This window comes from Stegastes partitus, unplaced genomic scaffold, assembly GCF_000690725.1.
Source record: "Stegastes partitus isolate 25-593 unplaced genomic scaffold, Stegastes_partitus-1.0.2 Scaffold366, whole genome shotgun sequence".
Lineage (NCBI taxonomy): Eukaryota > Metazoa > Chordata > Actinopteri > Pomacentridae > Stegastes > Stegastes partitus.
The window spans coordinates 68,727-81,994 of NW_007578097.1; the positions used below are offsets into that span (position 1 = coordinate 68,727).

General features: G+C 41.3%; 1 protein-coding gene across 2 annotated transcripts in view; it reads right to left on the reverse strand.

The window, feature by feature from the left end:
* Window positions 1-911: 911 nt before the first annotated feature.
* The window catches only part of LOC103359318 (unconventional myosin-XVIIIa-like), a 64,412-nt gene continuing 52,055 nt past the window's right edge, over window positions 912-13,268 (reverse strand). Inside the window, exons 39-43 of one of the 2 annotated variants that reach the window (XM_008284593.1) lie at window positions 12,995-13,180; window positions 12,764-12,903; window positions 12,057-12,101; window positions 7,502-7,624; window positions 912-3,208 (exon numbers count right to left, since the gene is read on the reverse strand). In XM_008284593.1, coding sequence (XP_008282815.1) covers window positions 3,079-3,208; window positions 7,502-7,624; window positions 12,057-12,101; window positions 12,764-12,903; window positions 12,995-13,180 — 624 coding nt within the window. In that variant the 3' untranslated portion in view covers window positions 912-3,078. Of the gene's footprint in view, window positions 3,209-5,480; window positions 6,901-7,501; window positions 7,625-12,056; window positions 12,102-12,763; window positions 12,904-12,994; window positions 13,181-13,268 lie in introns of both variants that reach the window. The other variant, XM_008284595.1, reaches the window with a different exon arrangement.

The window sequence follows — 13,268 nt, forward strand, 5'->3', positions numbered from 1 at the left end:
GTACAGTTACGTTAAGGCTGCTGGCATTCGGCATTATTGTACAGGGAAACCCGGCTGTCCGTGGAGGCGCAGTATTAGACTTCCAGTGCAGCAAATGTCTGTGGCCAAAACCATTCTGTTTAAATAACAGGGAGGGTGGCACCGTAAACACAGACTTGCTTGGCTTTGTCGAGCTAATGACTTCCTGCTCCAGTGGCTTGTGAAACAGTGTTAGAGCCAAAATAAGTAAAATCGGGAGCAGAATTTAATCTGTCACTCAATGGAAAGCCTTTAAGCAGAAACATGCAGCCATCCAGAGGGTGCACGCAAGTGAAGTGAAATTACAGCAAAAGCTCCCCGGCACAGAGTGAAGCACCAGCACAGGTTGTGTATAGGAATGAGGATTACAGATTGGTTGGATAAATAGGGGGATTCTTTAAAGCAAAAACACACCGTGGGTGAATGTCAACCAAGGTGGTAATCTAAAACCATCAATCCCTTTGAATCTGGGTAACTTCACCTATGTAGAACAGGGATTGATGTGGGGAGGAAGACTATGCTTGTACTCAGTTTTTGATCTTTCTGAATTTGCCCCGAGCTCGGTTTTGAACTGCGTAGCTGCGCGGCAGTCATATTAACAACCCAAATCTCGCAGAGGTGGTATGAGCAACGTTCATCCTGCCTTTCCATCTACTCGGAATTATTCATTTCTATGAATTGCTTGTTTCCTCTGTAGTCTCCTGGGAGAGCTGGATGGGTAAGATGAGACGCTTCTCTGGGGTAGATGAGCTAAAATTAATCAAACACATCAGTGACTTGTTTTGCTAAAACTGTCCTGCCTCCTTTCTAACCTCCCCTTTTCCACAACCGTTTTCTGATAGCGTTGAGTTCAAAACAAAGCTGCATCCAAATGATACCTCCATAAGCTGACATTGATTCTGTAAACAAACAGCTGAATTTATTTGCTAAAAAAAGAAAGAACTCCAAAATCACTCATATGACAAGTGCCGAATAATGAAAATAGACACGTATTTTAAAAAGATGTGATAAAGTGTACAAAGTTATGAAGCGTCAAACTCAGAGGCAACCAAACTTAGCAATATGTATGTTTTTCTTTTTTTCTCCATTTAACACGTCTATTCTGAATCACTGACATCAAAGTTTCGTGTTCCACATTAATATTCATGTCTGAAGAAAGAAAAAAAAAAAGAGTGAGAGAGAAAATGAGACATGAAATGCAGATTAGCTTTTTGTGAGAAGATATGCAAATAGCAACCCAGACGCTTTGCACGAGAGAAGACAAGTTCACAAGCGCATGCACACATATATATATATGCCTCCTTATTCAAATGTAGCTCAAAATATTTTAATTAGAGTTGAAAATTCATTAGGTCACCATCATCTCTGGATATCATTATCATCCTGTAAGGCCAAATATAGAAATACCCAGCGAGTTTTAAATGCGCCTGGACGACAAGCGGTCCATTCTTAATACTTTGGGCCTGAAAATATTGAATAATATGAGCAGACTGGCTTTAATTTCGGGGTGTTTTTGGCAGTATTTTCAGAAGTGTAGTCATAGTACACTGGTGGCTAAATGAGTACAAATAAACAAAGGTTTCATCAGATAAATGCTCCCAAAATATACTGTAATAGAACTGAATGTTTTCACATTTTTCTCTATAAGTTTTCTGCATAAAATCTCAAAAGCCAACGTGTGAATCCTATCAGATATCTCTGTGCAACTCTACATCCCAACAGGATTTTGAGGGCTGCTCAAAAAGTCCCAATCCAACTTCAATGAGCAGCCGATCTCCACACGCTGATATTTGGCACCTTGAAATAGCAAGACCGTAATGTACTGAGAAGAATGCAATTATTTGACTACTTGAACCAATATGGCCAAAAAAATCCCTCAATTCAAGACAATCTGCACCGTGCACAGCAAAATATGCAACAGACACATCATAAGAGACTTCCTTACGCTGTATATTCAAAACTGAGGAGGTTTTTTTTTCTGCAGGATACAACATTTAAAGGAGCTGCAATTTGTCATACAGGGTACAAAGTGTTTATGGTTCCCCTCATTTCTGTATCTGAGAATCCGCAAGATCTAAAAAAAGCTCGACGGAAAGTTCCTTTATAACAGCAAACGAGTGCATTCTCTTTGAACTTTAAGAAATATGACAAATCAAAAGCACTCCAGCATGCACTCCACTTAAAGATAAGAATAAAACGGAAATATGACATAAACTTTATCTTAAAGTACTTCTCTCACTAGCTTTAGAAAATCTCATTTCATTTGAATAGCATGTAAAGCCTCTGATTCCACATATATTAATAGATATTTATTTATATATATATATATACACACTTTTAGATCAAAATTTAAATCCATTTCTCAGCATTTCAAACATATACCAGAGGGTCACCCTTAAATATCTAACGGCTTAGTTCTGATTTATAATTTATCTCCCAAAAAGAAAAAGAAAAAATTCACTTTTAATCATGACCTGGCATCACTTTCCTCAAACGATAAAAATCTCAACGTAGAACAAGAGCCACATGTAAACTTACAGCAAGATAATTAATTAAAAATAGGTTAATTCCTCCCACCGCACTAGTCCACATTAAAGGAAGGGAAGAGATAAGAATAATCTTAATAGTTGGTCAGACCTTCTTGAATGCGTCCAGCCAGAGCAGGCTTATCTAAATCCTCTTGGCAGAGCTATCTGAATAGTCAGAGGAGAGTGCAGAAGGGTGCTTAAATTTGCCTGAAAAGCAGCTCCTACAAATAAAGCAGCGGCAGAAAGGTCTTCTGATAGTGGCTGAACTTTACTGTTCTGTATGACTGACTTCTTTTAATATGTTGCGTCAAATAAAACTTAAGAGAACAAGCACAGTTTAGAAGCAAAAATCACTCCCGGATGCGAATGGGTGCACCGTATTAAGTAAAGTATGATGAAGTGTTCGGGCTAAAAAACGGTGGCGTGTCCCTGCTGACTGGAACGCGGTAATAAAGCTTGGGGGGGGGGAAAGAATTGCATCCCTCCTGTGTGATTGCTGTCACCCAAAGAACAAGGCTGCCCGACTTGTGTGTTACGACGAGCTCTCTGCCAATAAGCCTTCGCTGTCGCTCTGCCTCAGCGGCTGCCGGCTGGAGTCTCTGTCCGCCTCATCCTCTTCATCAGATCTGCCAAGACTCAGGTGTCTCCGGTACACAGGAGGGCTGCAGGGGTCAACACACATACAGACACACCATTATATCATTACTTGGCAACTTACGGAAACTTAGAAGCAAATGTGAAAGGTCTCAAAAAGAAAAAAAAAAGGTTATAAAAATATAACACGGGAGACTATGAACAGCACTTGGGCTGCAAGAGAGCACTCTCTCAGCCTGTAAGATGTGCTATTTACTGCAGTCAGTAAATAACAAATCTCCTCAAGTGCTGTAAAGCAAATGTGCACATTGTTATCATGATGTCTAAGTTATATTTAAAAAAGAAAAAAAAGCATCAATATTTTTGCTCCATGGTGCCAGATGAAAAAGCATTACAACGATTAATCCACATAAATCGTTACAAGAAACCCCCAAAGTTAGAAAAATACACACTTTAAAGGTAAGTCAATATCAAGAATCACCAAACAAACACTTGTACTTTCCATGCATGAGTATCACAACGTTCACATGTTAGTAAATGGTGCAGCTATTGATGGAAATCTAAAAGGGATGTGCTTAAAAACTTACATCAGTGCTGTGCTTCATACAGTGCCTTGCTTCAACCTACCACACCCAGTAAAGGTTATATAAAAACGGGGGCTTTACATCCTTACGCTACGTTGCCATGGCAACTCATAATATAACAATCATTCAATGCATGACATAAATGACAACTGAATCCACTGTAGAGATTTCAATATGTCAAGACTGCCAGCACTGTTCTTTAATGTACACCCTAAGGAGAGCGAGCAAAAGCAACTGAAGCATGCCTTTTGGCACCAACATACAGGGAACATGAACCGTCTTCAGTTGGTTTACAATTACTCACAGCCTGACGCCTGTGAATTTAGAGTTTTTCAGATATCTAAAAAAAAAAACTTCAAGTACTCCGTGTTCCAGCTTTGTCACTCAAAGTGCCGCATGTCATCTTCTTGGACAGCTGTGATGTCTCCAATTTGAGTGTCACAAGCTGTGCAAGTTAGTCAAGAGACACGCTGACACTTAAAATTCCAGAAATCTACAATCAAGTTCTAAAAGAAAAAGGAAAAAAGAAGAAGAAAAAAAGACTAAATAAAAGGGCCACCGCTAATTACCGAAAGGGGTGGTTTTAAATTAGCCATTTTCTAAATAATTAATAAAAACAGAACTTGCTTGTTGCCTCAGCAGCACTAATTGTGAAACATATAAATGCATACATAGGAATGAGACTGTAGATAAATTAAAAATGACTGTTCAATAACAATAAAAGTGTTTAAATAAAGTATGTAGTCAATGTGTGGGTTGAGTTACAGTTAACCGTTACTGTGGAAGCTGATTTTGAATTAAAACTAGCATTTATTACTGCTCCTAAAAGCGCTTATTTTTGTTGACATGAGCACATGTGATCTACAATCAGCCTGCTAAACCGGCTTCAACTGATCAGAAGCTCAAATCAAAAGACATATTCACAGTCAAGGACAACTGTCCCACTCACCGAGCAACATGTTTTGCATTTTTAAAGTCACAGAAGAACGAAGGACACTCAAACTGTCAGCATAATTACTCTTAAAATAGATAGCTTTTGAAGCTTATAGCTAATTTTAGCATTTTAATTATGATGAAAAGCGTTTGCTTCGTCGTATCAAACCTCAACTTCTAACAGTCAACGCGCACAAAGAAAAATGGGTGCAATTTTGTCTCTTGCCTTATTGCCAGCATCTGTTTGTGCTGGAGGAAGAGCCGCAGCCAGACACTCTTCTCTTTACACTATGTACTTATAACAGCATCAAACACAACATTAGGGGAAAACACTCATATTTGCAGAGACGCGATTCATCTTTGCAAAGTAGAAAGCGGAGGAGCAACACTGTTTCTGATGGCTGGGAGTGGAACAAATAAATGCAAAGGCAAAAAGAGAAAAGTAATCTCTGATGAATTGCAATGATGGATTACTTCATACCCTTGAAGCAAAAACGGTATCAGCAGTTGTTTATAATGGCATCGAGAAATGAAAGTGAAGTGACTGAGTGTGTCTAATGCAAACTAGAGGTAAATACAGTATAATGTAAAAAGAAGAAGAAGAAGAAAATTATATATGGTGTTTCTTTTAAACTGAAGACAAGCTCTAACTGGTAACTGAGACTTTTATCGAGCACAAGTCGTGAATCCCAAGGATTATTCGCAGAGTTAGAATAAACACAAACTCTTGCATAGAGCAAACAGTGTTAGTATATGAGGTGAATCATCCTGCAGCCGTTCTGTTCATGCCAGGCTCCTGGGTTATCCTCACACCGAGCATCACCTTCATCTGGAATCAGTCACTGTCAGGCCTGTAGAGGTACTTCATCACCAAGTTATCCACCTTCTTCTGTTTCTTCTTGGGGTCCTTCTTGCTAGAATGTCCACGACCTGCAAGCTCCTTGTCATCATCGGATGGTTTTTTCGGGCCCCTCTTAACGCTGCTGGAGCTGCGGTAGGAGATGGTGGAGTCGGAAGAGGAGGACTCAGACGACTCCGAGGAAGAAGACGAATCTTCCGACTCGCTTTCTTTTTTCTTGGATCTCTTCTTCGACTTCTTGCCCTTTTTCCCCTTTGAGCTCTTCTTGCTGTGACGATCATCTGAGGAGGAGGAGGAGGAGGAGGAAGAGGAGGAGTCCGACGACGGGACTTTGGTTTTTTTATCTTTACGACTGCGGGAGCTGCTGGTGCTCAGGGTGCTGGATGGTCGATTGGCGTAGTCCAGAGCAGAGCTGGAGGAAGAGCGGAGCAGGCTAGATGTGCCCAGTCCCTCATCTTCACCCTTCTTCCTACTGTCCTCGCTTCCAGCACCCTTCTTCTCATCTTCTTCCTCATCACTGGACTCATCAAGTTTGCTGCGCTTAAACTTAATGGGTTTGAAGCTCAGCACCTCATTGATGGCTGCCTCCAAGTCCGGGTCCAGGTAGTTGCGGTGGGCCACTGTTTTGATCTCTGATGAGTCCGGCAGAGCGCTGTCAGAGGAGCGTTGCTGAGCCGGAGTGGAAAAGCTACGACTGAGGGAGCGTGGACTGTAAGCTGAGGTCCCCCCTTCACTAAAGGCAACGCTCCGAGCATCATCATCGTCATCATCTACATGCAGACCGAATTCACTGAGGCCACAGCTGCGGGCCACGGACAAGCGAGAGCTGCTGCGTCGCTCATCCTTCCAAGAGCTGCTGCGATGTAGCGATCGAGGGCTGGAGCGGCTCACGCTGCTGACAGTCGACTTGTTGTCGTCATCCATGTCCATCATGCCCCTCCTGGTGGACATCCTGCTGGGAGCCACAGAGGACACCATGGACTCCTTGTCAAACTCAGGGCTGCTGCGGGAAGTCCAACGGGAGTCCAAACCCTTCCTGGCTCTGCTGGTGGCTTCAGAATAGGCCATGGAGATAACTGAGCCTTTGTCATCTAAATCTTCCTGTGTTTTCTTCCAATCTTCCTGGAGGTCTCCAGACTTTGACTTGGCTTTGCGAATGGAGGCGTGATCCGGCGTGTCAGGCTGCTCTTTGAGAGTGCTGAACAGGGAGCTCTCATCGCCTGTCCCCCCTATGGAGTCCTTCAGGTTGGAGCGTTTCCGGTAGCTTAGGGAACTCATGACAGACACTGATCTGTTCTGCTCTACCTCTTTCCCATCTTTACTGCTGTCGTTCATTTTCTCCTTACCTTCTTTCATCTCCTTGGCATCAGCATTTGCTGCATATCTAAAAGGGTTGCGTCATAAAATTGACACCAGAGACAATCAACAGAACAGAAGAAAAAAAAAGTCTGCATATCTAAAGGATAAATTCTAATCTTTAATATCGTGGAACATCCACAGCTGATGAGTGGTAACTGAGATTTTACATTTTGGTACTCTGACACTGTGTGGTGTCAGATTTTTCCAGGGCAAATCTGTCATTTTCATTGTGTCCTTGGGACCAGTCAAGAGTCAGGGAACATATACAGTACCTCTGGCTATTGCTGTTATGCACAGTGTACACTGTAGAAAGTGAGGCAATCAACCAGTGAGAAGATCTATCTAACTGTGGCAGCGGCGTCATTTAGCAGGCGTGCCAACTGGCCACGGGCCACCTCAATAAATTTGACAGCAGCCGCTTCCCCATTCCGCCTCCTGTCATTAGACAGATTACTGAGAGAGAGAGATGACACCTAATCACATGAAATACCCATCCTTCTGTTGCAAACTGCCCCAGGTAATCGGGGGCCTTTTTAAGGCTGGGAATGTGGGTAGTTTCAACACTGCGATACCACAGGGATGAACATGGCCATCTAACATGACGCAAAAACAGAGCAAGAACTAACCTGGTGCTCTTCAGACTTCCCTCATCCGACAGGGTCTTGGTGGAGCCTTTGTTCTTCGAGAGCCAAGACTTAACTCCATCCACACGGTCCTCCACCTCCGAGTCTGTTTCTGTCTCCTCCCCACTGAGGGAAAAACAAAACCAGCCACAGTTGGTGAAGAACATGAAGGGCTTCAGCGCTACACAGCAAAAATATTCATCTCAACATGTCATTTTTACATCTTCAAGTGCAAGAATCTCTCAGTTAAATGAGATCATTACTGCTGTTTTCCAAACAACTTATTTTAACAATTTCTCTAAATCCTCACTCAACTGCTTAATAAAAATCAACTGCCTAAATATGCCTTGTGTGAGAATTTGGAATAAATTTAGACAGATTGTCTGACAAGAAATGATAATAAATGACTTGTTTTGTGAATATTTTATGCAGTGTCACATTGTAGGAATTACACAGGCAAAATAATGGTTAGTTTTCACAAATCAAAAGCTTTTTGTTAGAGTCTCACAGTTGTTTTCATTCTCTTGTAATAACAGGGGTTAATATGATGCAAGACAAATCAGACAGACTGCGGTTAAGCAACAGTTGTGACACAATAATTTCAACATATTCTTGATGTTGTTTCTTTTCCACGTCTCGTCTGTTTCAACAGATAAATGCAGTGCGGATGTAGAAGTGAAAACACGGTATGCTGATGAAGCTCTTGGAGGTATAATTAACTTGTTTGGATGGTTCTAAGCTGCTAGCATCTGTGTGGCGTGTCACCTCCAGTGATCGTTATTAAAGCGGAGCTGTGAGACAGCCCCATGGCCCAACACTTGACATAACAATCAATATACAGAGACCTGCGGATCCTGATGAAAAAAGCGGAGCAGATCCCACCTGCATAAGGTCAATCCTCACTCATTTGTTTCAAATCTGTGGCGAATTTTCCAAATTATGCGTCCCATTGTTCTTGAAGGTTAATGTGACAGGAAGAGTGGAGTAGAGTGGCATAACCTCTAAGTCAATACTGTCGTCACGGTCAAAATGCATTAAGGGAGAAATTCTTATTCTTTGTTTTGCGGACGCGCTGCTTCCAACCTTTCCCTGCTACATATACTGCCTTCCTTGGCTGCTTGATGTGTGAAAAAATGTATTTTCACATAAACAGTTCTGAAATTGCGCAGGGACCCATATGTTGTGAAGGCTTAAAGTATGTTTGACGTGTGTTTCTGTGCTCGGGTCTGAGAAAATTACATTCTCCGTGATATAGTTCTTGGCTTGAAGACAACAAACTGGATATTAAAAACACTCGGCGACAGGGCCGCTGTGGAGAAACTGCAATTTGTAGTTCTTGATTAATGGCAGACCTTACTTGTATTTATAGCCTCGTGTACAGCAGCTCTCAAAGACCCATGTTTCATCAATCTTCACCTCGTATATCACTGAATTGTTGATATATTTCAGACAGTGTGTACAGACAGCTGACTATCATTAAAAATGAGAAACAGCGATGCAGGTGAAAGATATTTCTTCGCACACGAGCTTATCTACCTGAGCCCCGGAACACGCTGCAAAATGCTTATAAGGTGCAAACACAATATTCCAAGAGGTGTGAGATGACAGCCAGACTGCTGAGCTCTATCACTCGTCCACATACCATATGTGCATTTATGTAGGTGTCCCACTGAACAGCGTAGCCTCTCCTTTGTCACCAGGCTTGGTGGCACGCATTCAATCATTTCTAATCAGAGAACAAAGTGTGCTACCTCCTCACTTTCTTTTTTTTTTTTTTTCTTGGTGTGGAATAGCAACAAGAAAGGTGGTGCTGGTGATATTTAAATATAATGAGGGGAAGAAGGATCAGATTTTTTTTAGTGTGACGCATTGTAAGAGCTTCTTAACTCAGGTCCCTGACTTTCTAAGGATGAAGGTAATGATGATCCCAAAAAGACTTAATGGCCTAGCTACATTATTTTCTACACAGAACCCTCCTCATTTCAGAGTTTAAGAGGTGCCTCATGAGGCAACAATCTAAAATTGTGAGTCCAAGTTAAGCTATTATATGTCACCCCTTTATTCTCCCCTCCCTCTCTCCTCCACTGCATACTAAACACAACAGATAAAAGGCCACCCAAAAAAAAAAAAAAAAAAGATAATAGGTTCATTAATACTCGCAAGTTGATTACACATGTTGCCCATTTGTCAGTTCTGTGGTGCTGTGAATTTTTAACATGATATATTACACAACAAACTACTGAAAGCAGCCCACAGCAACAAAAAAAAAAAAAATCATCTCCCTCTGCCCGCCTCTCTCTAACACACACAAGTGCGCGAAATAAAAGGTGGCTTGCAATTGAGTGCTGTGCAAATGGTGTCACAAACGATTTGTCCTTGGCCCCACACTAGTAGCTAACCAGTCCTGAGGCTCGTAGATACAAACAAGCCCCAGGACTTTAGAAGTGAACATTAATCGCTTCTGACAATTGACCTGCACTGGTTGTAAATCTTTGTCACAAATACTTACAGTCAGCATCAAATCTCGTATGGCTCGGTTCTATCAGTTTAGCACCGAGCTAATGGAAGCATAACAACATATTTTTGAGGGTATCGATTCAATGGGACCAGTATGTATCAGGGAAAACTGTGATGTCATTAACCTCATAATTAATACCTTTTAGTAGGAGAAAAAAATGCAACTTTTCCAGGTCAAAGATTTAAATGTAATGTGCTGCAATCTGGAAGGTGAAACCCAGAATGAAAAACACTCATTTAACTTACATTATCTTCCCCTACAATAATAATAATCCTGCTATTCTTTGTTGAAGCAAAAATATTGAATAGTAATGTAACTCATCTTGAAATTTCACTTCACAATTAGAATAAAAATCACCTCCTTCCATTATTGTTCATCCATGCTGCTAATGCAATGATGTCGGAGGAGGGGAGGAAAATGCAATTAAGTAAACATGACAAATCATTGCTCTTTTTCGTTGAGTTGCACAAAAAGAAAAGGAGAACACCGACACACACGGATTGACTGATGAGAAATTGATAACAAAAAAAAGCAGCGAGTGATAAAGAGCGCGATGGCGTGTCTCTTTGAGGAAGCAATCGGAGGTTAACGCGGGAAACTGTGGACGGGTACAAACTGAAGACTTTAACACGCTCTGATGAAGGTTTAAATTATTTAACATGCCACAAAAAAAACTCCTTTCATTGTATGAAAACGGAAAGAAAATGGGATTCAGTCAGTCAAAAGAACATATTTAACATTCATAATCGATGACTACACATTTTAAAAGCGCGACAAGGTGAACTTTTGTATTTAAAGTTAAATGTTTCACAGCGCTATGAAATGAGATTGGATTAGTAGACTATTTGCATGCATGGAAATGAAGAGCTGAGCCCCGGAGTTAACACATTTGAGTGGCGCGCTGTGCCATCACTGTCTTGTACCAATAGCTGACTGTGCAGCCACGGACATGCAGTCACAGTGTGCTCATCATTTCACAGTCACAAGCATCATTCGCACACTTAAATGCTTAAAGACTTTCCAGAGCACATGTAAGTTACTCCCACCGTGCTAGTACTTCTACACAGTACTACTATATAACACCAAAAAGGCATATAATTCACATATTTGCTCATTTATAAAACTGCAAAATTGTAGATTGTGAGAAATTGTTCATGTTTTGCAGCAAAATATGTTTCTTGTCCCTTGGCGTCCATGTCCTATAAGACTTTAGTAAATGAACTCAATTCCTCCTAAACTCTAGATTTATGACATGACGTTGTTGTATCACAGGCGATCTGTGTGCATTCATGATCCTAACTCGGTGAGACTTGTTGCATGTGCTTTGGAAAAGCTGCATAGGAACAGAAGACGGTTAAAAAAAACAAAGATCAGTGCAACAGCTTAATCCTTTGATCCAAAAACAAATGCATGATGGTGCGTGTGGAAAGCTTCAGAGGATGCTGTTTGATACCAAAAAAAAGAAAAAATAGAAAAAATCCCGGAGACAATGATGCAGTATTAGAGTAAGTCTGTTAGACTTTGTGGATCTTTTTCATTTCCTTCCATTTGGGTCATATTTTTCAAAGCACTGAGATCGTTTACAGGAGAAATGATAGTGACATTTAGAGTTGGAGTCCACTTTCTATTGCAAATTTACATTTCATCTAACATTTTGCAAAACACCCCACTTGTCTTCAGGTTTTTTTTTTTTTCAAAATCATTTTTTGTTCCTCCGAAAGGAAGAAAAACAAGCCCTGAAATTTCTAAAGAGGCTGACTGTGTTCTGACACCTCCAGACACTTGGCACGAAATAAAATGAAACAAAATGAAACACCAGGTCCGTCCTTTAAGCATAGCTTTTATCAGAGATGTATAACACAGGCTCTGCTTCTCATTCTATTCAAAATTACTTCTCCTCACAGTGTTATTGCGAACTGAGGGGATAAGGAATACTGCATCATTCTCTCTTGTGGATAAAATGGGTGAGAAAAAAATTTTGAAAAAAAACAAAAAAACAACCATAATGACTGAGACAAAGGATTCGTTTTCCATTCTCACGTTTTGTTCTTTCTTTTCTGATATTTTGTCACCATGTCTTGCAAACTGCCAGAAGAGTGGGAGACACCAAAAAAAAGGAACAAGGAAAAAAAGAAGCAGAGAAGGTGAGATACACAAACGAGAAAAAAAAAACAGTAAATAAACAGTTTTACACTTACATAAAACAACAAATCCGTTGTACTGTAAAGCAGCGGCTCTGTAATTCAACTCATGTCTGCTCAAACAGAGCTGGTATTTGTAATGTCTTCCTTTTAAAGGTTTGTATTATTGCAGTCAGTGTTTACCTCTGTGGGCCCAGAGCTAGCATAACCCTCAACCCTACTGCAAAGAGGGAAGGAGTAACCAAACAGGGAAAACCAGCAAAGAGACAGAAGATCAGAAGCAGGGAGCCGAATTAAACCATTTGAGAAGTATTTGGGGAACAGACAGAGCGTAGAATGACTCAGAGTACAAAAGAGGATAGGCAGAAATTGATGTAGGAAGATGTGGGAGAATAAAAAGACACAGGTTGTGATTGACAGCCGACTAAAAAAAAAAAAAAAAAATAGCAGTTCTCGTTTAATAACTTTCTTGCAACTTACAAAGAGAGCTTGCTGCGGTACTCCAGGCCTCTGGAGCTACACTGCAGCATGTGTACCAAGCAGGCGCTACACATCTACTGAGACGAGTGCATCTTCCTTTGGAGAAGATTAAAGCCGTTGCTGTACCTGTTGATTAAGTCGTCATTGTCATCACTCTCCATCTCATCCTCAATGGCAGCCTGCAGATCCCCTATCCTCTTGAAGGCCAGCTTGAGATCCACTTGTAAGCTCTGATTCGCCGCCTCTAAGCTCTCGATGTCCATTTCCTGGTAAATGGATGGCGGCACAGAAGAAACACAGTTACTTCCTCTATCAGAAATACCAGTGAAGCCTTATCGAGCTCACCCGAGAACTCACCAGCTCGTGCTTCTTGCGGCTCGCCTCGGCCTCCTTCTTGGACAGCTCTGCCATTTCTTCTTTCACGTCCCTCATTTGCCTCTGCATGCGCTTATTCTGGTCCTTCTCCCTGTTTTCTGCAGCGATGCGTTGGTTTCTCTCCTCTGTCATCTTTTCGAGGTTCTCCTTCAGACGACCCACCAGACTCTGGGGAGCAGTTGATGTGAATTAGGTGGGTCACACACAGTATGGACAAGTGAATCACTCTTCGGGCAGGCTCACACTACAGGAGTTT